The following is a 25,632-nucleotide window of genomic DNA, read 5'->3' as shown; positions in this document are numbered from 1 at the left end:
ATCCTCAAACTTAACTGCACCTTTAGCAGTTTGTTATTCTCCACCCTGACCTGCCCCACCTTACGCTGGCCCTTCTTTATGATACATCTCCACTAAATTGTTTTTAACCTACAGTTCTTAGGTCTAATGACTAGATCACTCTTACTAGATTTATAATTTCATGAACTTTCATAAACTGCAATCATGTTAGTTTAAGTATTTAGTTAACATATCTCTCTCACTAAACAGTAAGTTCTTTGAGAGTGGCAATCATGTCCATTTTTGCACCTCATTAAACACTTAATGTCTAAAATAAGGAACTGACTGAATATTGTTTACTAAGCAGGGACCAAAGCATAACTGATCTTTCAAATCTTCCCTCTCTCTTTTTTTTTTGGACTGCCGGCACCGTGGCTCACTTGGCTAATCCTCCGCCTGCGGCACCGGCACCCCGGGTTCCAGTTCCCGTTGGGGCGCCAGATTCTGTCCCGGTTGCTCCTCTTCCAGTCCAGCTCTCTCTCTGCTGTGGTCTGGGAAGGCAGTGGAGGATGGCCCAAGTGTTTGGGCCCTGCACCCGCATGGGAGAACAGGGGGAAGCACTTCGTTCCTGGCTTCCGATCGGCACAGCGCGCTGGCTATAGCAACCATCTGGGGGGTGAGCCAACAGAAGGAAGACCTTTCTCTCTGTCTCTCTCTCTCTCACTAACTCTGCCTGTCAAAATCAAACAAACTTTCCTCTCATAGATGCTTTTATTTTTATTTTTATTTTTATTTATTTTTTTTTTTGACAGGCAGAGTGGACAGTGAGAGAGAGAGACAGAGAGAAAGGTCTTCCTTTGCCGTTGGTTCACCCTCCAATGGCTGCTGCGCTGATCCGATGGCAGGAGCCAGGTACTTATCCTGGTCTCCCATGGGGTGCAGGGCCCAAGCACTTGGGCCATCCTCCACTGCACTCCCTGGCCACAGCAGAGAGCTGGCCTGGACGAGGGACAACCGGGACAGAATCCGTCGCCCTGACCGGGACTAGAACCTGGTGTGCCGGCGCCGCAAGGCGGAGGATTAGCCTAGTGAGCCGCGGCGCCGGCCGTCATAGAGGCTTTTACTAGTAAATAAAAGAAAAGTTAAATAAGAAATTAATAATAGCAGCTAAACTTGAGAGTAAGACATTTATTATTTGCAACTGATAATAAATTATTAGAATATCGATAGGCAACTTTGATGTCACCTTTTATTTTTCTCTTCAGCCTGGCATTAACACCGATTAATACAATTAGGTTCCATAAGTAATGGCAAATACAAAAGATTTTTAAAGTTCTGCTTTACAATTAATTCCTTTTTTTTTTTTTTTTTTTTTTGACAGGCAGAGTGGATAGTGAGAGAGACAGAGAGAAAGGTCTTCCTTTGCCGTTGGTTCACCCTCCAATGGCCACCACGGCTGGCACGCTACGGCCAGCGCACCGCGCTGATCCGAAGGCAGGAGCCAGGTGCTTCTCCTGGTCTCCCATGGGGTGCAGGACCCAAGCACTTGGGCCATCCTCCACTGCCTTCCTGGGCCACAGCAGTGAGCTGGCCTGGAAGAGGGGCAACCGGGAAAGAATCGGGCACCCCGACTGGGACTAGAACCCAGTGTGCCGGCGCCGCTAGATGGAGGATTAGCCTATTGAGCCATGGTGCCGGCCTACAATTAACTCTTAAAAGCAACTGCTAATTCTACATATTTGAAATATTATCATAGCTGTCAGAAGAAGTTCAGAGATTCAACATACCAATAAAATTCCTGAAATACAAAGTGAGAAGCTACTTATTTTATTATTTTCTTCCTTATTCATTCCTTTGGTTTTGACCAATGGTTGAAATAACAATGGTTAAGATAATGCCACAATTTTATAATGTACTTACAATAATTTATGTCCAAAAATTAAAAATGTGTATCCCACAACAAGTAACACTTGCTCAAAATATCTACTTTGCAATTTTTTTTTTACTGGGATTGCCTATTAACTGCACAAATTGAATATTTTTTCTTCATTTTCTAAATGTGTCAGATCAAAAAATATTTTGTTGATTGGTAATTTTAAAGCAAAAGATCAGAGAATATAAGTCAAATGAAAAGGAATTTGAGAGTCTCTTAGGAATTTTTTGTGGCCTGAAACATGTACAATTTTTATAATGTTCCATTTATTAGAAAAAAGTACATTTACTGGAAACAGAAAGTTCTCTGTAACATTAAAACAATGTTTCTATTTAAAAAAAAAAAAACATTTATGTTATTATTTAAAAGCAGAGAAACAATCTCCTATCTGCTGGTTCACTCTCCGAAAGGCCACAACCACTAGGGTTGGGCCAGGCTGAAGCCAGGAGCCTAAAATCCCATCCAGGCCTCCCACAAGGAAGGCAGGGATCTATCTACACATTTGGACCATCTTCTACTGCTTTCCTAGGTTCATTAGCAGAGAGCTGGATTGGAAGCGTATCAGTCAGGACTCAAACTTTGTATTCTGATATGGGATCATTGTTTACCCTACTGTACCACAACATCAAAAAAAAATTTTTTTTTTTGACAGGCAGAGTTAGTGAAAGAGAGAGAGACAGAGAGAAAGGTCTTCCTTCCATTGGTTCACCCCCCAAATGGCTGCTACAAAGCTAGGAGCCTGGTGCTTCCTCCTGGTCTCCCATGCGGGTGCAGGAACCAAGCACGTGGGCCATCCCCCACTGCCTTCCCGGACCACAGCAAAGAGCTGGACTGGAAGAGGAGCAACTGGGACAGAATCCGGCACCCCAAATGGGACTAGAACCTGGGGTGCCAGTGTCGCAGATGGAGGATTAGCCAAGTAAGCCACAGCGCCGGCCCAATTGTACTTCAATAACAACCCTAATTTTTCTATTTTTAACAATTATATCTGATAGAACTATCAGTTTCATAGGGAAGAATGAGAAAAAAAATCCTACCACTAAAAACATGTATGTGATCATTTTCCTTATAATTTTACAGTTTTCTATTTTATTTGGAGGGTAGATTGTTAAGTTATTGATAAGTAACTTTTTTTTTTTTTTTTTTTTTTTGACAGGCAGAGTGGACAGTGAGAGAGAGAGACAGAGAGAAAGGTCTTCCTTTGCCGTTGGTTCACCCTCCAATGGCCGCCGCGGCCGGCGCGCTGCGGCCGGCGCACCGCGCTGATCCGATGGCAGGAGCCAGGAGCCAGGTGCTTTTCCTGGTCTCCCATGGGGTGCAGGGCCCAAGCACCTGGGCCATCCTCCACTGCACTCCCGGGCCACAGCAGAGGGCTGGCGTGGAAGAGGGGCAACCGGGATAGAATCCGGCACCCCGACCGGGACTAGAACCCGGTGTGCCGGCGCCGCTAGCCGGAGGATTAGCCTAGTGAGCCGCGGCGCCGGCCGATAAGTAACTTTTGTCAGTTAGAGGAATACCCTCTGAAAATACTTTGGCTCAAAATTCCATTGTCTGATATTTATATTGCCTTACATAACTTTTTTTCTATCTTCTTTTTGTTTACTCTTTCACTCTCATTTTGCTTTAGGTTTATGTCCTGAAAACAGCATTTGTTAGACTTTCATTCTAAATCTTATTCAAAAGTCTCTGCCCTTTAACAGAATTCAATAGATTGTTTTTGTTCTGATTACTGGTAAATTTTTCTAAAAAAGTGTATAGTTACACTTTACCTTTTCCTCTACCTTTACAAGAAAAGGACGCTGGGTCAGCTTTTTAACCTTGTAACACATCCTTCTGAGTTTAATGCGTCTGCTATCTGGAATTTTAGTAGCACTTTGGTTTTAAGATTACAAATTTACATCTTTAAAAAAAAAAGGTTTATTTGTTTATTTCAAAGAGTTACAGAGTGAACGAGAGATCTTCCATTTGCTGGTTCACTCCTCAAATGGCTTCAACAGCCAGGTCTAAGCCAGGATGATGCTAGGAACCAGAAGCCTCCTCCAGCTCTCCCACTTGGGTTCAGGGTCCCAAGCACTTTAGCTGGGAGCTGGATCAGAAGAAAAGCAGCCTAGTCCTGAACCGGGATCCTATGGGATGACAGCATTGCACGTGGCAGCTTTACCCACTACACCATGATGTTGGCTCCTATTTAAATCTTGTTAAAATTTGTTATTGGCCGGCGCCGCAGCTCACTAGGCTAATCCTCCGCCTAGCGGCGCCGGCACACCGGGTTCTAGTCCCGGTCGGGGCACCGGATTCTGTCCCGGTTGCCCCTCTTCCAGGCCAGCTCTCTGCTGTGGCCAGGGAGTGCAGTGGAGGATGGCCCAAGTACTTGGGCACCCCATGGGAGACCAGGCTCCTGCCATCGGATCAGCGCGGTGTGCCGGGTGCGCCTGGCCGCGGCGGCCATTGGAGGGTGAACCAACGGTAAAGGAAGAACTTTCTCTCTGTCTGTCTCTCTCACTGTCCACTCTGCCTGTCAAAAAAAAAATTTTTGTTATTAAAAGATTCATTTATTATTTCAAAGACAAGAATTACAGAGAGAGAGAAGAGAGAAAGGTATCTTTCATCTTTTGGTTCACTCCACAAATAGCCACAATGGCTGGGGCTGGAGCAGACTGAAGCCAGGAGCCTGCAACTCCAACCTAGTCTCACATGGGGGCAGGAGGCAAGGACTTGAGTCACCTTCAACTGGTTGCTTTCTCAGATGCATTAGCAGGGAGCTGGCTCAGAAGCTGAGTAGCTGGAACTTAAAACAAGCATCACGAGCTGCAGCTTAACCTGATGTGCCACAATACTTGGGCACCCCACACCCGCATCTTTTTTTCATTTTTTTTCCTCAGATATAACAAATGTAAATACTGTACACTAAGACTGTATTTCCTAAGTTTAAAAAGAATGAAAAAAGGTAAACAACTTTAAGAAAAAGGGTGACAAAATAGAATTTAAATGTTATTAAACTATGACAATGGTAAAATAAAGTAATTCATGAAAATCTTGTGGTAGAAAATACATTAATCTCCTTGTCTTTCTGAATGCAGACAACTTACCCTAACTGAAAATTTGACTTTAGGGGGCTGGTGCCATGGCATAGTAGGCTAAGCCTCTGCATGCTAAGCTGGCATCCCATGTAGGCACCGGTTCATGTCCTGGCTGTTCCTCTTCAGATCCAGCTCTCTGCTATGGCTCAAGAAAGCAGTGGAAGATGGTCCAAGTGCTTGGGCTCCTGCACCCATGCGGGAGACCTAGAAGAAACTCCTGGCTCCTGGCTTCAGATCAGCCCAGCTATAGCCATTGTGGCTATTTAGGAAGTAAACTAGTGGATAGAAGACCTTTTTCTCTACCTTTCAAATAAATAAATAAAATCTAAAAAAAAAAAATTGACTTTAAAAAACCAACTAGAGGGTCTGACGTGGCCTAGCAGGTAAAGCTGCTGCTTGCAATGCCAATATCCCACATGAGTGCTGGTTCAAGTCCTGGATGTTCCACTTTGATCCAGCTCCCTGCTAATTTGCTGGGAAAGCAGCAGATGATGGCCTAAGTGCTTGGGCCCCTGCACCCACATGGGAGACCTGGAAGAAGCTCCTGACTCCTGGCTTCAGCCTAGCCTAGCCCTGGCTGTTGGAGCCTGTTGGGGAACGAACCAGCAGATGGAAGATATTCCTCTCTCTCCGCCTCTCCCCTTCTCTCTGTAACTCTGCCTTTCAAGTAAATAAAAGTAAATCTTAAAAAAAAAAAAATCACCTAGAGAAGGGCATTTAGCCAAATGGACTCGAACTGGTGCCTATATGGGATATCTGCATCACAAGCAGCAATTTTACTCGGTAGGCCACATCAGGCTCCTCTAGTTGATTTTTTAAAATCAAAACAGGCAAAACATGTTTTTCATATGAGGGTATCTGAGTTCAATACCAAGCTCCTGATTTTAGCTTCCTGTTAACGCTGACCCTGGGAAACAGCCATAATGACTGAAGTAACAGGATTCATGCCACCTACATGGGAAATTTGTATTGAGTTCCCAGGTCTCAAGGTTTGGTCCCAACATGGTCCCAGCTATAGCCGACATTTAGGGTGTATACCAGCAGATGGGGAAACTATTTCTCTCTTTGTTCTTCAAATACAAAAAAATTTAAAATAAATAATTTAAAGATAAAAAATTTTGAAATTAATTTGATTCTTATATAAATTTATAAAATATTTAACATTCTCGCCGGCGCCGCAGCTCACTAGGCTAATCCTCCACCTTGCGGCGCCGGCACACCGGGTTCTAGTCCCGGTTGGGGCGCCGGATTCTGTCCCGGTTGCCCCTCTTCCAGGCCAGCTCTCTGCAGTAGCCAGGGAGTGCAGTGGAGGATGGCCCAGGTGCTTGGGCCCTGCACCCCATGGGAGACCAGGAAAAGCAGCTGGCTCCTGGCTCCTGCCATCGGATCAGCGCGGTGCGCCGGCTGCAGCGTGCCGGCCGTGGCGGCCATTGGAGGGTGAACCAACGGCAAAGGAAGACCTTTCTCTCTGTCTCTCTCTCTCACTGTCCACTCTGCCTGTGGGGGAAAAAAAAAATATTTAACATTCTCAAATTTTTTAAGACTGATTTATTTATTTGAAACGTAGAGTTACAAAGAGGCAGAGGCAAAGAGAGAGACTAAGAGGTCTTCCAACCACTGGTTTACTCCCCAAATGGCCCTAACGGCTACAGCTGCAGCAATTTGAAGCCAGGAACCAGGATCTTCTACCAGGCCTCCTACATGGGTGTAGGGGCCCAAGGACTTGGGCCATCTTCCACTGTTTTCACAGGCCATAGAAGAGAGCTGGATAGGAAGTAGAACAGCTGGGCCTCAAAATGGCACTCATATGGGGTTCTGGCACTGCACGTGATAGCTCTACTCACTATGCCATAGAGCCAGTCCCCCCAATTTCTAAATGATGTCTGAACACTCTTCCAGAAAGAAATGTTACTTCTGTTTTCTATTTCCTTGAAGCTTTGGGAACACAGTGAATTTTATTTTATTTTTTTAGATAAAATAAACTTAAGGACTATGATCAGAGATTTGAAAATTAAAATGAAATCATTCCATTAAAAGAAATAAAGAAGAAATGTATTCACGTTTTTGAGAATATGGAGAGTAAATCTGTGGATAGTAGATCTGATCATGCTCTCCTTGCCTTTCAAATAAAACTAAACATGTAAATAAAGAAAATCTAAATCTGCCAATAGCTCATTATAAATAACTCCAAAAATAATTATGTTTGGGGTAATTTATAATATATCTAAATACAAAGATTTGAAGGGAATAACTTATTTAACACTTATCATTATTAGTACTGATATCTTAAAAATTCATTTTCTTTGGGATCTCATCGTACTTTACTCATCTTTGAGTTAACAAAGAACTCAAGATCATCTAATCTACCTAATAATTCCAGACAGGTAGTTGGGTTAACTGGTTCTCTAGAAATCATATACTTGGGGCTGGTGCTGTGGCACAGCGGGTTAAAGCCCTGGCCTGAAGCACCGACATCCCACTGGGGCACCCGTTCCAGTCCCAGCTGCTCCTCTTCCAATCCAGCTCTCTACTATGGCCTGGGAAAGCAGCAGAAGATGGCCCAAGTCCTTGGGCCCCTGCACCCACGTGGGAGACCTGGAAGAAGCTCCTGGCTTCTGGCTTCAGATCAGCATAGCTCCAGCCATTGCAGCCATCTGTAGAGTGAACCAGCGGTTGGAAGACCTCTCTCTCTGTCTCTACCTCTCTCTGTAACTGTCTTTCAAAAAAAAAAGAAATCATATATTTGGGGCTAGCACTGTGGTGCCACGGGTTAAATCCCCAGTCTACAGCACCAGCATCCCATATGGGCGCTAGTTCAAGTCCCTACTGCTCCACTTCTGATCCAGCTCTGCTGTGGCCTGGGAAAGCAGTACAAGATGGCCCAAGTCCTCGGACCCCTGCATCTGCATGGTAGACCCAGAAGAAGCTCCTGGCTTCGAATCAGCACAGCTCCAGCTGTTGCAACCATCTGGGGAGTGAACCAGTGGATGAAAAACCTCTCTGCCTCTCAAATAAATAAATTAAATCTTTAAAAATAAATAAATAATATACTTAAAATTTAACTACATTATTAAGAAATACCTGCTCCAAACCCCTTACTAAAAAAGAAAAATCAAGAGGAGGAAAAAAATGAAAAGAAGTCTAGAGAATTTAAGAGATCTGCTCAAAGACAAACAGAAGAGCCAAAATAAGAATCCAACTTTCTAGAAATTTCCAGGACAAGAATGCTATTCTATACTGTTTCCCTTCCAAATCTTAAATTAATAACATTTACATGACCTTGGCAAAATAGCCCAGAAGATTACATTAAATTTCATTTATTAAAATAGTGAGGCAAGTGTTCGCTCATAAGTCAGTGATTTGATATCCAAGATGAACACTTAGGTGCCTTTTCTAATGTTTGGTGGCAGTGTTTTCTAAACAATGAAGTACAGTCTTTCTCACTCATTAAACTTATCTTCAGATACAGGATTATTTTTCACAAGCATTTCTTTATAGTTGATGTATTTTTGAATAGCAATGCAGGTCTATAAAATGCTAAACGAGATCACAAAATTTCTTTGTATGAATATATAACTAGAATGTGTTTACTTCATCTAATATCTATATTAGCTGTTTATTATGGGAAAACACTCCTTGAGTTCAAAACCTACTGATCAGTAATACTGTGGTATACCCCTTCTAGAAATGAAAGGCCAAAAAACTATAGGGAAGGAATATTTATTTATCTGATTTACATACTGTTCTTCCTCTCACTCCAACTTCAGCTTTATTTATAAATACAGGAAATTCTACAGATGACAAATATGTCTTCTCTCTTAACAAATATATCAAAGTTTTAATATGGAAATCACCTCTAAAATGTTAGTTAACACAATGTTGTTACCTAAACATAAGTGACTACTCATACTATCATTAGGGTCTTTGAAAAACCTGCCATGATGGAGTCATATTTCATCAACAAGTTATAGTTACTGTAGATAACAATAAAATTCTTGGGCATGGAACAGGAAAACATGAACGTCAAAGTAGGTCAAAATTAAAAACAAGTAAAAGAAAGAAGTAGAGTAGTGCTTTCTAATCCAAATTATACTGTTGAACAGTTAACCATATGGAAGTTCTCCATCTTGAACTTCAAGAATTCTTAATGAAGAGGGACTAAAGAAAAGACTGTGGTAAATAAGTTAAGCTATAATCACTTTGACCAAGTATGAAATATCAAAACTTTGTTTCCTGTCCTAAAATTCAGTAATTGGGAAAAAAAAAACACTGGAGTAATACAGGACAGTACAGCAGTGACTCAAAAATACTACGGGAGTTGATCACTTTCAGTTTTGAAGTGGTATTTATTGGTTATTTTTGATCAAGTAGCTCAGCAAAAATTTTACAAGGACATTGATAATATGTAAAATTATTTTCAGAAAAACACAAGTGGTTTACAAAGACCTTTTAAAAAATATTTTCTGGGCTCGGCACTGTGGCATAGGGGGTAAAGTCGTCGCCTGCAGTGCAGGCATTCCATATGGGCACCAGTTCAAGTACCAGCTGCTCTGCTTGCTGATCCAGCTCTCTGCTATGGCCTAAAGAGCAGTAGAAGATGGCCCAAGTCTTTGGCCCCTGCACCTGTGTGAGACACCTGGAAGAAGCTCCAGGCTCTTGGCTTTAAACAGGCCCAGATCCTACCGATGCGGCCATTTGGGGAGCTAACTAGCAGATGGTAGACCTCTCTCTCTCTCTGCCTTTCAAATAAAATCAATAAATCTTAAAAAAATTTCCTTTAGAGTCTATGTATTGGGGCCAGTATTGTGGTACAGCAAGTTAAGCTGCCACCTGCAATGTCAGCTTCCCATATGAACAACTAAGTCCCAGATGTCCCATTTCTCATCCAGCTCCCTGATAATGCACCCCAGACAGCAGTGGAAGATGGCCTGGACCCCTGCTACACATATGGGAGACCCGGATGGAGGTTCAAGTGCCTAGCTTCAGCCTGGTCCAGTCCCAGCCATTATGGCTATTTGGAAAGTGAACTAGCAAATGGAAGATCTCTTTATATCAAACTCTTTCAAATAAATAAAATCTTAATATGTACTAGGAATGCCTAAGTGTCATTAATAAAAACTTTCTTACAACTGGTTTATACCATATTATACCTATAATTACACCAATTCCTAGAAAAACAAAAACAAAAAACCTGGGCTCAGTAAACAAAGGCTAGGCAGAAATGGAAAATACATAAAAAGGAACAATCTTTATTTCCATATACAATGATTCTCACTGTTGTAGTAATATGAAATGCACATAGCAGGAAGGCATGGACTGACTAATTTGTTCAAGACTCTACTAGAGAGTAGTTAAAATGATTCAGCATGTTAATAAGGAAGATCTTTCAAAAAACTCTGGAATTAACGGGCAACTTTATATTTCATTTAATTTTTTTATTTCCAAAAATACCATTTAAAGTGATATAATTAAGAATATTAAACTTGGGGCTGGTGCTGCAGCATAGCAGGTTAAGCTGCCGGCTGCAGTGCCAGCATCCCATATGGATACTGGTTCGAGACCCGGCTGCTCCACTTCCGATCCAGCTCTCTGCTATGGCCTGGGAAAGCAGTAGAAGATGGCCCAAGTCCTTGGGTCCCTGCACCCGCGTGGGAGACCCGGAAGAAGCTCCTGGCTCCTGGCTTCAGCTCGTCGCAGCGCCTGCCATTGCGGCCAACTGGGAGTGAACTAGTGGATGGAAGACCTCTCTCTCTGCCTCTCCTTCTCTCTCTGTGTAACTCTGACTTTCAAACAAACAAATAAATCTTAAAAAAAAAAAAAGAAGAAGAATATTAAACTAGTACAAAAGTTTTAAATACTATGAGTTTTATTATTCAAATTTATGTAATTATTAAAGTTAGACAAGCTATTACATCAATGAGCCAAAATGTAACCCATTTTCTACTGTTCTCTAATATATAAAATATATTAAATGCACAAACTAGAAACATCGATAAATAGTTTCGATTTAAACTGGTTTAGACTAGAAAAAATGAAGTTTCAAACAACCATTTCAAATACACAATGAGAACATGCACCAATTTTGAAGATCTACATGAAAATGCTCAAGTCTATCGTGAGCTGTGGCTACAAATTTTTAAAAGGCAATAATTAAGAAAATTGCTAGATATTTCTTTTAAATTCAAGTTCTAAATTATGCCTACCACACATTCAAACCAAAAGGCCTTAAACTTCTCAGTTTCATCTGAGGAAGTAATAAAACCAAATTGTTACATAAAATATTTCTAAACTATAACTAATATCCTATCTCAACTTGGTTCAGAATATTTTAACAAATAGAAACAACAGCATTTAATTCCATTTAAAATTCCATAGAGGCCAGTGCTGTGGTGCAGTGGGTCTCTGCTATGGCTTGGGATAGCAGTAGAAGATGGCCCAAGTCCTTGGGCCCCTGCACCTGCGTGGGAGACCCGGAAGAAGCTCCTGGCTTCGGATCTGTGCAGCTCCAGCTGTTGTGGCCATCTGGGGAGTGAACCAACTGATGGAAGACCTCTCTTTCTGCCTCTCCTCTCTCTATATAACTCTGACTTTCAAATAAATAAAATAAATCTTTAAAAAAAATTCCACAGAAAAACAAATCTTAAGAATTAGCAAACCTAAACCTCAACAACACACTTTAGGATACCAGGAATGAAATCCATCCCCACTCCATGCATAGGGGATGGACAGTGTTCTATCTGAAAGTCAACAGAGGAAACACTGAAGCCCGAAAAAGATACTAGGAAGTAGCAGCAAAGACTGGGGGACAACAAAGATGGTACTGCCTTGAAAGGGAAAGCTAGTAAAAATTACGTCCCTTTTTCTCAGGACAAGAGATTGATCTACTTAGATTACTCTCTGATATGTCTTATTTTTCATGAGAACTATTTCTTTGCTCTATCCTAAATACAGCTTGACGTTATAATACTTATTTATAGGTTCTAAATATCAAAATTATTATACTTTCCCTTACTTTCTAGATTTTCTATTAAGAACAGCTATAGCCTCTTATTATCAGGAAAATATTAAAATGGAAACATCTCTCAACAGATAGCAAAAGTATGGAATAGGTAATCTATTTTTAAAATTTAAAATCAATATGTGAAATAATTCAAAAGAAGAAAAAGGAAACAGTTATGAACATGAAGTTATTAAATCTAACAGTACTTATAATGGTAAAAAATGAAAACCAAGTTAAAAGTTTAACAATTAAGTAAATTATTATGGTTCATCAACCTGATAATAGATATAAACACTAGGTATTTTAAAATGTATTTAATAATATGCAACAGCTAGGACAAATAGCCAAGCTTTTTAAAAGCTATTTTGTATGAAGTATGCAAAAACATCTTCATTAGTGTTTTCTAAATGTTAAATATATTAACATTTATGCAAAAATACTTAAAATATCTTACTAAATCAGCCCCTGCTTGAAGTAAAACATCTGCAACATCTGTGTGTCCATTTTCACAAGCATAGGTTAAGGCCGTGTCTCCTGTTGCTGTTGTAGCATGCACATTAGCCCCTAGCAAACAGAAAACAATCATACGTTTACTTTGTGAACTGTAAAACTATATTAGATAGTACAATTTTACAAACTGGAGAAATTGAAAAATTCTAAATGCAAAAACATCAGGATGCATTTTAAGTATTCTAATTTTCCTTTAAATATGCTTCTTAAAAATACTTATAGCCTTACAGAAAGAACCAAACCAAATTATTTTAAAACACAGTAATCTGCCTCTATGATCCATAGCAAGATATACCTCAAGGAATAAAAGAGTTGAAAAAGCAAAAAATATTAAAGAGTTTTCAGAAATCATGTTGGTGGTAGTACTGGTTTGTATTACTGTGAATATGTGGTATAAATCAAATGAGTACTCGGTGAATCAGAATATCTGGTACAATTAATAAAAGAAAACATAAATATAAATACTGTTGAGGACAAATAAAACCCCCATAATTCTGAACTGAAAGAACTAACATGAATTAATGATGCATTTTATCCATGAAAAAACACATTTCCTAATCCTGACCTTCTAAAAAGGTCTGAAGACAGTGTCAGACTAAGCAGAAATGGCATTTCTATCTTAGATTATGGCTGTTAGTACGATTTCCTACAAAATGAAATTAAGGCTTCTTAGAGAAATGATTGATTTCAAAAAGGGAGCACAAACTGTACAAGATGAGCCTGGAGCACTTTGCTATAACAGAAAGTAATCAAACTACCGGACACTATGAGGTCATATCAAAATGATTAGGAGCTAAACTCAGTGACCAAAGATACTGAAACTGTTAGATCTTTATCAGAAGATGTCTGCATCAAAAAGAACTGTGATGAATTAAAATCATCATATATATTTAAATTCAAAAGTTCAAAGTGATGTTCAATTTAAAAACAAAGAAAACCACATCAGTAGTCACCTTTGGAAGATGTTACAGAACTACCTCATTATTTTGGAAACTGGTAAATAAAAGAGAAAAATAATCAAACACTTATTCTGCCATTCCTATATAATCTGTACTCAAGAACAAATAGTTGATGAGGGTGTTTCTCTTTAGAGACATATTCCAGAAAATAAACAAGAAAGGAATAATAAAAATAGAAAATTACCTTAGTGTAAACCTTAGTGAATTAATGGATCTAAGCAACAATCATTAATGGCTAATAATATTAAAAAAAGAGGAACAAACATTCATTATCTTCTAAACACAGTACACAAATACTATTTTTAAGATAATAAAAACAGAGGCTGGCGCTGTGGTGCAGCGGGTTAATGCCCTGGCTTGAAGCACTGGAATCCAATATGTGCACCGGTTCAAGACCTGGCAGCTCCACTTCCTTTCCAGCTCTCTACTATGGCCTAGGAAAGCAGTAGAAGATGGCCTAAGTCCTTGGGCCCCTGCACCTGTGTGGGAGACCTGGAAGAAGCTCCTGGCTCCTGGCTTTGGATTGGCACAGTTCTGGCCGTTGCAGCCAATTGGGGAGTGAACCATCAGATGGAAGACCACTCTCTCTCTCTCTCTGCCTCTCCTCTCTCTGTGTAACTCTTTCAAGTAAAATAAATAAATCTTTTAAAAAAATTAAAATTAAAAAAAAAATCAAACCTGACTAGTCTATATCTAATTACTAATCTACAGAAAATCCAAGGGACAGTAAAACAAATTATATGAAATCACAGAGATATAATCAGCAAATAAATTCTACACTCTAGGAAGCCTAAAGGATAAGCACTCCAATTCTTCAACCAAAAATCTTCAGTAAAATGAATGATGAAAGGAAGCCCACAGATTGAGAGACTTAAGAAACATATTTAGCTACAGTGATTATGTGAATTTTACTTGAATCTTGATTAAAACAAACATATAAATAAACATGTTTCTAAGACTACCAGGAAAATATGAAAACTGGTTGGATATTTGCTTAAATAACTATATGGGTTGTTAAATAACAATATGGGATGTGGGTGCCCCAGGTGGATTAACCTACTACATCACAGTGCTGGCTCCTTGCTGATAACTTCATAAAACTCTAAAATAACTTATTTTCAAATTATACAAAATTAAAACTCAAAAATGTTTATTTTAAATCAAAATAATTTCAAAGGGTCAGTATTGCAGCACAGTGGGTTAAGCCATAGCTTGCAAAGCCAGTATTCCATTTGGGAGCATCTGTTTGAGTCCAGGTTGCTCTGCTTTTGATCTAGCTCACTGCTACTGTATTGGGAAGGCAGAAGATGGCCCAAGTACTTGGACCCTTGCCACCTTCAAGGAACACCTATACGTAGTTTCAGGCTCCTGGACAAGATCCAGGTATTACATCCATTTGGAGAGTGAAGCAGTGATGGAAGATCTCTTTCTCTCTCTCTCTGTTACTCTGCTTTTCAAGTAAACAAGCAAATCTTAAAAAAAAAAAAAAAATCCTTCATAAAAATAAGGGAAGGGCAGCACTGTAGCGCAGCATGTTAAGCTATCATCTGCAGTTCTGACATCTCATATGGGTGCCAGTTCAAGTCCCAGTTGCTCTGCTGCCAATCATCCAGTTCCCTGATAATGTGCCTGGAAAAGCAGCAGAGGATGGCCTAAGTCCTTGGACCTCTACACCCATGTGGGAGACCCAGAAGAAGCTCTTGGCTTCGGACCAGACCAGCTCTAGCTGTCGCAGCCATTTGGGGAGTGAACCAGCAGATAGATGATCTCTCTCTCTCTCTCTCTGTAACTCTGCCTTTCAAATAAATAAATCTTTTAAAAAATAAGTAAGAGATGTGGAGGACTATAGATGGAATAATAAACACCCATAGATGGAATAAATTAAACATCACCCAGTTAAAAGTGGGTAATGGGATCTTAGGATTCCTTATTCTATGTACTCTATATATTTGGGGAAAAAATGCCATAACAAAGATTTTTAAAATGTTTTTAATTGTAAAAGCAATTTATTAAAAGACCTATTGGATTTTTCTTTAGCTCTATACTGTAAGAACTTAATGTAAATAAATCAGCCTGAAACCCCTAAGATAGTTCTGAGAACTACATACTTCAAATCAGCAAAAGGAACTAAATATGAGAATCAATGGTGATGAAACAAAACAAAAAAACAATGACAGGAATTCTAAGCTGAAATGCTGATTCTATCACTATTAGCTTTGTTACTACATGGATGTTAGATAACAGCACTGCATTAGTTTCATTACCCACAAGAATGTGTTTAGTATTTCTCACTATAATTAATAGAGGTAACAAGAATTGAGAATTATTTTTAACGGTTTATTTATTCATTCGAAATGCAGAGAGGAAGAAACACAGAGAGAGATGTTCCATCTGCTGGTTCACTCCCCAGATGCCTACAACAGCTCAGGCTATGCCAAGCCAAAGCTAGAAAGCCAGGAACTCCATCTAGATCTCCCACATGGGTGGCAGGAGCCTAAGTATTTGGGCCATCTTCTGCTGCCTTCTCAGGCACATTAGCAGGGAGCTGGATTAAAAGCAGAGAAGCTAGGACTCAAACCAGCACTCACACATGTGGTGCTAGCATCATAAGTGATGGCTTGACCCACTCCCCCATAACCCTAGTCCCATGAATAATTTCTTAATGAACATTTATATGTTCTTTTAGTTTGTTTTTTAAGATCTATTAGAAAGGCAAAGAAACAGAAACAGACAAAACTCCTATCTATTGTCCCACTCCCAAAATGCTTTTCCGTGGACAGGGCAAGCCAGGAGCTGGATATAAAATACAAGTTTTCCACTGAGTGGCAGAAATCTAATTATCTGAGCCATCACTGCTGCTTTCCAGGGCATATAACAGTAGGAAGTTGGAATTAGGAGCCAGGGCCAGGCATCAAACCCAGATCCTCTATTCTGAGATGCAGATATCTTAATCATTAGGCCAAATGCCCACTTATTTATTTCTTATTTTAAAAATATTTGGGAAGAGGAGTTGATGCTGTGATTAAGCTGCTGCCTGCAACATTGGCATCCCATTATGAGACCCAGCTGGAGTCCTGGCTGCTCCATTTCCCATCCAGCTTCCTGCTAATGTGCCTGGGCAAACAGAAGAAGATGGCCCAAGTGTTTGGGTCCCTGTCACCAACCTGGAAAACCCAGATGGAGTCCAAGCTCCTGGCTGTCGCTCCCCGTCTTCATGGGGGAACGACACTAAACCCTGCGCTGTTCTTTTGTCTGCTCGGCCCTCCCCGGGTTTGCTGCTGGTTCTTCCCGGGTTGGCTACTGACCCTTCCACCTCCGTGGAAGGGCGGTTCCCCCTGGCCACTTTCCCCACTTCCGCAGGGGAGCGGCACACCGCCGGCCGGCTCTCTCGGGGGCTGCACAGGTGTTCCCTCAGACGTTCCCCTTAGATGTTCCTGGTGCATGCCGTCTCTCTCCCCCCTTATAGTCCTCTTCCACCAATCCCAACTCTGCTACCCACACGCCGAGTACGCTGCTCTCCTCCAATCAGGAGCAGGTCCCACAGTTTATTGGTTGAACTGGGGGCAGCTGTGTAGAAGCTGTTTTCTCCTCTCCCAGCGCCATATTGTGGGAGAGCAGATGCATAGAATAAGTCTTAATTCCAGTAACTTAGTCTAGTCTGAGTTGCTCCCCACAGATCCCCCTTTCTTTTTATTTTTTGGCGTTGATACGCGCCTGTCTTCGGTGCCCCGCGGCACACACTCTGCTCTGCTTGCTAGAGTTGCCCACAGGTTCTTACAAGTCCTATCAATCAGGCAAACCGAATCCGGGTCCTCTCTTCGCCATGTTGTGAGGAGGTTTTTAGGCGCTGATGCGTGCCTGTGTTCGGTGCCCTGCAGCGCATGCTCTGCTCTGCTAGAACTGCCTGCAGGTGCTTACAAAACCTATCAGGCAAACCGAATCCAAGCCTTCTCATTGCCATATTGTGGGGAAACTTATTGGTGTTGATTCGTGCCTATCTTCGGTGACCTGCAGCTCATACTCTGGTCGAGCTGCCTGCTGGTGCTTACCGCCTTACTAATCAGGCAGACCGAATCCAAGCCTTCTCATTGTGGTATTGTGGGGAGACTATTGATGTTAATTCATGCCTGTCTTCGGTGACCTGCGGCGCGTAAGTTGCTAGCCGCCCGCAGGTGCTCACCACCTCCCTAATCAGGCAGACCGAATCCAAGCTCTCTCATTGCCATGTTGAGGGGAGGCTTTATTTTTCTCTATATCTCCGGGCATTCCTATTTCTCCTGTTTTGCTTCTATCTACCAGCATTTCTATTTCTCTCATTTTACTTCTAAACTTCTGTTTCTCTTATCCCTGCGGCTTCCCGGCGCCCGCCCCGAGGCTGCTTCTCGGCGGCTTCCTGGCTCTGAGCCGCTTCAGCCCGCGCCTCTCTCATCTGCGCGGCTTCCCGGCTTTGCGCGGCTTGGCTTCGCGCGCGCACTCCGCGGTCTCGCACTAGCCCAGCGTTCCCTATCTACTTGTGCCCCGCACGCTCTCTCTGCGCGCGGCAGCCTCCGCGAGTCACACAGCCCTAGCTCACGTCTCCGCCACTAGTATTCAATCTAAGTTCCCCGGGCTAACCTGGCGAATTCAACCCAGCTCACGTTTCCGCCCTACGATTTGGCTTCCCGTCCTTTGCTCCCCGGGCTAATCAGACGGATTCCAACCTGGCTTATGTTTCCGCTTCTGGTTTTAACTTTTCGCCCCTTATTCCCAGGCTAACTCGACGAATCCCAAAGTGGCTTTCGTCTCCGCCTCGGCCTGCCCCCGCGGCTTCGATTTCCCTAACATTTTTCTCTACCCGGTATATTTCCCCAAGCTTTCCTCCAACAATACTCCTCCCTCATTTCTCCTGGCTTCTCCCCACAGTCCGTATCCGAGTCTGTTTGTTCTAGCTTTCACTTTCGACCTTAGAGATTTCTCCCAGCTTCCCCCCGTAGTCCGTATCTGAGTCTAAGTTTCTTCTTGCTTTCACTTTAAATCCTAACTTCTTTCCCACAGTCCGTATCCGAGTCTATGCCTAGGCTTTCAATAGCTTCTTCCGGCACCTTTTTCGTCCGGCTTTTCCCTAGGCTGTTTGCTAGTCTCTCTCTCCGATATTTTCCACTTCTTCCTGTTTCTTCCCTCCTAGGTTTCCTATCCGAGTCACGGCACCATTATGTCGCTCCCCCTCTTCATGGAGGAACGACACTAAACCCTGCCTAGGCTTCATATCCGAGTCACGGCACCATTATGTCGCTCCCCGTCTTCGTGGGGGAACGACACTAAACCCTGCGCTGTTCTTTCGTCTGCTCGGCCCTCCCCGGGTTTGCTGCTGGTTCTTCCCGGGTTGGCTACTGACCCTTCCACCTCCGTGGAAGGGCGGTTCCCCCTGGCCACTTTCCCCACTTCCGCAGGGGAGCGGCACACCGCCGGCCGGCTCTCTCGGGGGCTGCACAGGTGTTCCCTCAGACGTTCCCCTTAGATGTTCCTGGTGCATGCCGTCTCTCTCCCCCCTTATAGTCCTCTTCCACCAATCCCAACTCTGCTACCCACACGCCGAGTACGCTGCTCTCCTCCAATCAGGAGCAGGTCCCACAGTTTATTGGTTGAACTGGAGGCAGCTGTGTAGAAGCTGTTTTCTCCTCTCCCAGCGCCATATTGTGGGAGAGCAGATGCATAGAATAAGTCTTAGTTCCAGTAACTTAGTCTAGTCCGAGTTGCTCCCCACACTGGCTTTCACCTGGCCCAGCCTAGGTCATTGTGACCATTTGGAGAGTGAACCAGTGTACGGAAAACCTTTCTGTCTTTCCCTCTCTCTCTAACTCTGCCTTACAAATAAATAAATAAATTTTAAAGTAAAGATAAAAAGATAGGGGCTGGTGCTGTGGTACAGTGAGTAAAACTGCTGGCTGCAGTGCCAGCATCCCATATGGGCACCAGTTTGAGTCCGGCTGCTACACTTCCAATCCAGCTCTCTTCTGTTCCTGGGAAAGCAGTAGAAGATGGCCCAAGTCCTTAGGCCCCTGTACCCACGTGGGAGACAAGGAGCTCCTGCTCCTGACTCCTGGCTCTGGATTGGCCCAGTTCTGGCCCTTGCAGCCATGTGGGATGTAAACCATTGGAACCTTTCTCTCTTGTCTCTCCCTCTCTCTGTCTATAACTCTAACTCTCAAATAAATAAAATCTTAAAAAAAAAGAAAACCCCAAAAAAATGAATAAAGTTATGCTAAATATTTTCCTTTATATATAAATTTATCTATCAAGTTTTAATATATATCAATTCTATATTATTTAATATGTATCAATTCTATATTATTTCCAAAGGACATATAAAGATTTACATCATCTAGATGAATCTTTCTCTGGCATATCTTATAAAACTACAAATATCTTATGTAAAAATAATTATTGCTTACCACTACTTAACAATGAATAAAGTAAATTCAGTATTTTACTGAATTTATTTTTGAAGATTTATTTATGTATGATGTCCCCAAACACAAATATTTTAAAACTAAAGACTGCAAAATGGGGCCGGCGCCTTGGCTCACTTGGTTAATCCTCCTCCTGCGGCGCCGGCATCCCATGTGGGTGCCGGGTTCTAGTTCTGGTTGCTCCTCTTCCAGTCCAGCTCTCTGCTGTGGCCTGGGAGGGCAATGGAAAATGGCCCAAGTGCTTGGGCCCCTGCACCCGCTTGGGAGACTAGGAGGAAGCACCTGGCTGCTGGCTTTGGATTGGCGCAGCGCCAGCCGTGGTGGCCATTTAGGGAGTGAACCAACGGAAGAAAGACCTTTCTCTCTGTCTCTCTCTCTAACTGTATATAACTCTGTCAAATTTAAAAAAAAAAAAAAAAAAAGGCTGCAAAATAAAATAAATTAAAAAAAAATTCTACCTGTTCCTTTTTTTCTTTTTTGAGATGACTTAGAAATGTTAAAAATATGAGCAGGTTTAAAGATACCAAATTATAACCTCTACAATGTTATCTCTTACTTCTTATTAATAGGAACTAACTAAAAGGAACTACCTTCCCCCTCTCAGATGCCACAAACCATTAATGGAAACAAGTGAATGAAAAAATTTACGGTCATTAAGCAAACATTAGCAACAATAAAAAAATCTTTCTTGAAATTACTTTTTGTTTTTAAGGACAGGCATTGTGGCACAGCAGGCTAAGCTACTGCTTAGGATACTAGTATACCATATCAAAGTGACTGGTTTAGTCCCAGCTACTCCACACTTCCTATCCAGTTTCCTGCTAATATGCTGGGAGACAGCAGAGGATGACCCTAGTACTTAGGTTCCTACTACCCAAGTAGGGTATCTGATTGGAGTTCCCAACTCCTGTTTTCAGTCTGGCCTAGCCTTGGCGACTGTGGCATTTGGGGAGCAAAACCAGCAGATTTAAGATATCTTTCTGGCCTCCCCACTCTGTCACTCTTTCAAATAAAATGAATACAATTTTAAAAATAAAATAACAATTTTTAGAGATTTAGGAGTCTAAAGAAGAAAAGTTAAATTGTGAGGCCATCTTCCAACTTCTATAAAAATGAAAAAGTTAATTTGTTAAAGTTAAGAAAGCAATACAAAAGGTGATTTTAATTTTTATTTTTAACTGACAACTACATACAAGGGAGGTTCAAAAAGTTTGTGGAAAATCTTTTTTTTTTTTTTGAGAGGCAGAGACATATAGAGCTCCTATCCAGTGATTTAAATTTTCAAATGCCCACAATGGCCAGTTGGGCTGAAGCTAGGAGTCGGAAATTTGATTCAGGTTTCCCAAGAGGGATGAAATCAAATACTTGAGCCATCACTGCTGACTTTTGGGGTCATATTAGCAGGAAGCTGGAATCAGAAGCTTGAGTCAGGAATGGAACACAGGTACTCTTTCTGACATTGGATCCGGGTGTACTAACCAGTGTATTAATTGCTCGTTGAATGTGTACCCTACATCATCTTTTAATTCATTTCCCACAAACATTTTGAAGACCTCTCATGTGTTTATGGAGTACAATGAGATATTATAAAATATGTATATGCTGCAGATTGAATAAACCAAGTTAGTTAACACTCAACACCTCACATACTTATCATTTCTTTGTGATGAGAAAATTCAGTCTACTTTTTTTCCCCCCATTTTTGTCTAACACACAGAAAGATGAAGAGGCAGATATCTTCCAACTTGGGCCAGTATAGCGGCATAGCAAGTTAAGCTGCTGCCTGCAATGTCAGCATCCCATACAGGAACACCGGTTTGAGTCCTGGTCACTTTGCTTCTGATCCAGCTTCTTGCTAAGGTGCCTGGGAAGGCAGTACAAGATGGCCCAAGTGCTTGTGGCCCCTGCCATCCACATGGGAGACCAGGATGAATTCCAGGCTCCTGGCTTTGGCCTGGCCCAGACCTGGCTGTAGTGGCCATTTAGGGAGTGAACCAGTGTACGCTCTCTAGCTTCCTCTCCTACCTTCACCCCCTTCCTCACTTTCTTTTTTAAAAAATTTAAATAAAAGGAACATATTTCATATAAACAGCTTTAAGAACAAAATGACATTTCATCTTCCATCTGCTGGTTCACTCCCCAAATGCTCATGGCTAGGGCTGGGTCAAGTCACCATCAACAGGCTGTGCATTAGCAGGAAGCTGGAATTGAAATGAAGCCAGGACTAGAACACAGATATTCTGAAATGGAATGCAGTACCCCTTTCAGCACTTTTGAAAGACAGATTTGTTATTAACTACAGACATCATGCTATGCAACAGATCAGTACACCTATTCTTCCTATCTAAAGAAAAATTACTCTTCTCTTTTCACATCTATACACTTTGACTCGACCCTTAGACTTGGGCAGCATTATACTTTTCTCTACTTCTAAGAGTTCAACTTTTTTAGATTCCACATGTAAGTGAAGTATTATTTGTATTTGTCTTTTTGTACTCTAAGACATTTTAAAGCCACTTACCAGCAGTCAGCAAATATTTAACTAACTCCAGGTGTCCCTCCTGAGACGCTTCCATCAGAGGTGTGGAGCAGCCAAGTTCTATGTCAGCCCCTGCCTTAATCAGAAAGTCTGCAACTTCAGAAAATCCTCCACAGCAAGCCAAGGTAAGAGCAGTTTCTTGGGTTTCTTCTGTCTGGGCATTAATATTTGCTCCTAAGAAAGTATAAAAACAGATAAAAATAACTGCAGGCGACTTCTAAGGATATTAGTGTTCTGAAATGTGAGTATCATCGCTACTTTCTCTGCTCTGTAGCTCTCTTCAGAATTTATTTTATCATCAATGCCAAAAAATATTCTAGTTGTAGTAACTTCACTGATACAGACCAAAAAAATGCAAAACAAATTGATTTTTCTAAAGCAGTAAAACTGCCTTACCTTGTGCTAAGAGCAGTGCCACCATCTCTTCATGTCCTTCTCGAGCAGCTTCCATCAAGGGAGTATAACCTTCATCATTAACTTCTTCAAGATTTGCTCCCCTTTCAATGAGTAGAGCTGCCAATTCAACATGTCCTCCACAGGCAGCTAACGTCAATGGAGACTCAAATGAATCTGCAGGCATGTTTACTTGAGCACCACTATCCAAAAGTAAACGTGCCACTTCTACATGTCCATCCTGCAGATTTTCAGAAGTAAAGCAAAAAGGAGAGATATTTTAAGTGGGAGAACAGATTGAACACAGAAAACAGGTAAGTTTTAGCTTACATGGCATATTTATTAGCATGCTGATCTGAGTCTTACCAAAAATCAATTAATATTTTTAAATTATTTTACCTTACTTTTGAGCAAGCCCAAAATCTTCCAAAGAATTGGACTTGGTGTCATCCAATCATAATTCTTAATTTACACAAACTTTGAAGCAAAAACTTAAATCCACATGGTATCTCAAATTAATTACTGTTTATATACTGCTAGGTCAAATAGTCACTCATACAATCAAACTCAGGTGTCATGTTCCAGTACAGAAACTGTATTACATCTATTTTAGAAACAAAGGTTTAATAAGAAATATAATACAACAAGTACTGTGAGGTCATTACCACTGGAATTTTGTACCTAAGATAAACCCCTGTGAACGGATACTACCTAATATTTTTCATCACAACAGCTTGTTGCAATGAGGCAAAGGCTTTTACAGAAGTGTAAAAATAAATATCTTACATATTTAAAAATAATTTTATTATGGGCCCATCTGTTAATTGCTATTAACAATAAAACATTCTATTGGAAGGTAACCATTCAATCCCTCCATCACCATAAATACTCTTCTCTAAAGAACTTCAAATACTTGACTTAAATATTTATGAAAGCCATGAGGTTAACTGTGGCATATAAAGTATGATGCTATGTTGTTGTTTTTTTCTTTTTTTTAAGATTTATTTCTTTATTTGAAAGGCAAAGTTAGAGAGAGGTAGAGACAGAGGGAGAGGGAGAGACAGAGAGAAGTGAGAGAGAGGGGGGAGAGAGAGAGAAAGAGAGAGAGATGAGAGAGAGAGGACTTCCATCTGATGGTTCACTCCCCAAAAGGCCACAACAGCAAAAGCTGGGCTGATCCGAAGAACTTGGGCTATCTTCTACTGCTTTCCCAGGCCATAGCAGAGAACTCAATGGGAAACAGAGCAGCCGGGACTCGAACCAATGCCTATATGGGATGCCAGCACTGCAGGTGGAGGTGTAGCCCAAATTGCCACAGCACCAGCCCCCCTATGTTGTTTTATATTTCAAAGTAACCAAAATACTGCTACTGAAAAGAAAATACTACGTATGGAAAAAAATTCTTTATAAGGTTAATTCTCTCATTAAAGAAAGTTTAATTTAATGTTAAACTTCAATAGCCATCAAAAGTTGCATTATATCTACTAAATAGCTAAATTTAATTTTTGATACAATACTAAATATAGACGATTACATATTTTAAAAGTATAAGGCCAGCGCTGTGACTCACTAGGCTAATCCTCCACCTTGCGGCGCCGGCACACCGGGTTCTAGTCCCGGTCGGGGCACCGGATTCTGTCCCGGTTGCCCCTCTTCCAGGCCAGCTCTCTGCTGTGGCCAGGGAGTGCAGTGGAGGATGGCCCAAGTGCTTGGGCCCTGCACCCCATGGGAGACCAGGAGAAGTACCTGGCTCCTGCCATCGGATCAGTGTGGTGCGCCGGCCGCAGCGCGCTGGCCGCGGCGGCCATTGGAGGATGAACCAACGGCAAAGGAGGACTTTTCTCTCTGTCTCTCTCTCTCACTGTCCACTCTGTCTGTCAAAAAAAAAAAAAAAAAAGTGAACCAAATATAGGCATTAGCAGAAATGGACCTCAAAATAACTATTAATGATACACTAAAGAAAATAAAATTAAAAATGAAGGAAGGGGCTGGCGCTGTGGCACAACAGAGCCCCAGCCTGTGGTGCTGGCATCCCATGTGGCAGCCAGCTGAGTTCAGGCTGCTCCACTTCCGATCCAGCTCTCTGCTATAGCCTGGGTGAGCAGAAGAGGATGGCCCAGGTCCTTGAGCCCCTGCAGCCGCATGGGGGGCATGTAGGAGGCTCCTGGCTCCTGGCTTCGATTGGCTCAGCTTTGGCCATTGTCGTCATTTGGAGAATGGACTAGCGGATGGGAGACCTCTTTCTCTGGCCTCTACCTTGCTCTGTAACCTTTTATTTCAAATAGATAAAATAAATCATTAAAAAAAAAAAATGAAGGAAAAAAACTCTGACACAGAATACAAATTTTAAAAACCTATATCAATAATTATCTTAAATATAAATGGTCTAAACAAAACAATTAAAAGACAGAAGAGATCTGGGAGGTTGTTGTGGTGAGCAGATCTGTCTTGCTCTTTCTCTCTGTAACTCTTTCAAATAAATAAATAAATCCTTTGATTAAAAAAAAAAACTTCCCACCTATCAGTTTTACTCCTAAATATACAATCACTTATGCTAATCAAAAAGACATAAACAAGAATGTTCGCAACATTGTTATTCTGAACATTTGGAAATAAAAATCCATCATAGTTACTGTATAAAGGAAATAGTAGCAGATTTATGCAATGCAATACCACACAAAAATGAAAGGGCAAACTACTATAAAATGAAATATGAGTAATCTTATACATATAATGTTGAGTTAAAGATGTCAGATACAAAAGCATATTTATGAATTATATCATCAAAAACAGAAAAACTAATCATGGTGA

General features: G+C 41.4%; 1 protein-coding gene across 6 annotated transcripts in view; it reads right to left on the bottom strand.

The window, feature by feature from the left end:
* ANKHD1 (ankyrin repeat and KH domain containing 1) overlaps nt 1-25,632 on the bottom strand; it is a 143,441-nt gene that overhangs the window by 52,843 nt on the left and 64,966 nt on the right. For all 6 annotated transcript variants that reach the window (XM_051844279.3, XM_051844281.3, XM_051844280.3 and 3 more), the window contains exons 8-10: nt 22,825-23,062; nt 22,411-22,602; nt 12,426-12,535 (exon numbers count right to left, since the gene is read on the bottom strand). In XM_051844279.3, coding sequence (XP_051700239.2) covers nt 12,426-12,535; nt 22,411-22,602; nt 22,825-23,062 — 540 coding nt within the window. The remainder of the gene's footprint in view (nt 1-12,425; nt 12,536-22,410; nt 22,603-22,824; nt 23,063-25,632) is intronic.

Source organism: Oryctolagus cuniculus, chromosome 6, assembly GCF_051225735.1.
Source record: "Oryctolagus cuniculus isolate XC-2025 breed Fujian yellow rabbit chromosome 6, ASM5122573v1, whole genome shotgun sequence".
Lineage (NCBI taxonomy): Eukaryota > Metazoa > Chordata > Mammalia > Lagomorpha > Leporidae > Oryctolagus > Oryctolagus cuniculus.
This window is presented reverse-complemented; position numbering and strand designations above follow the sequence as displayed.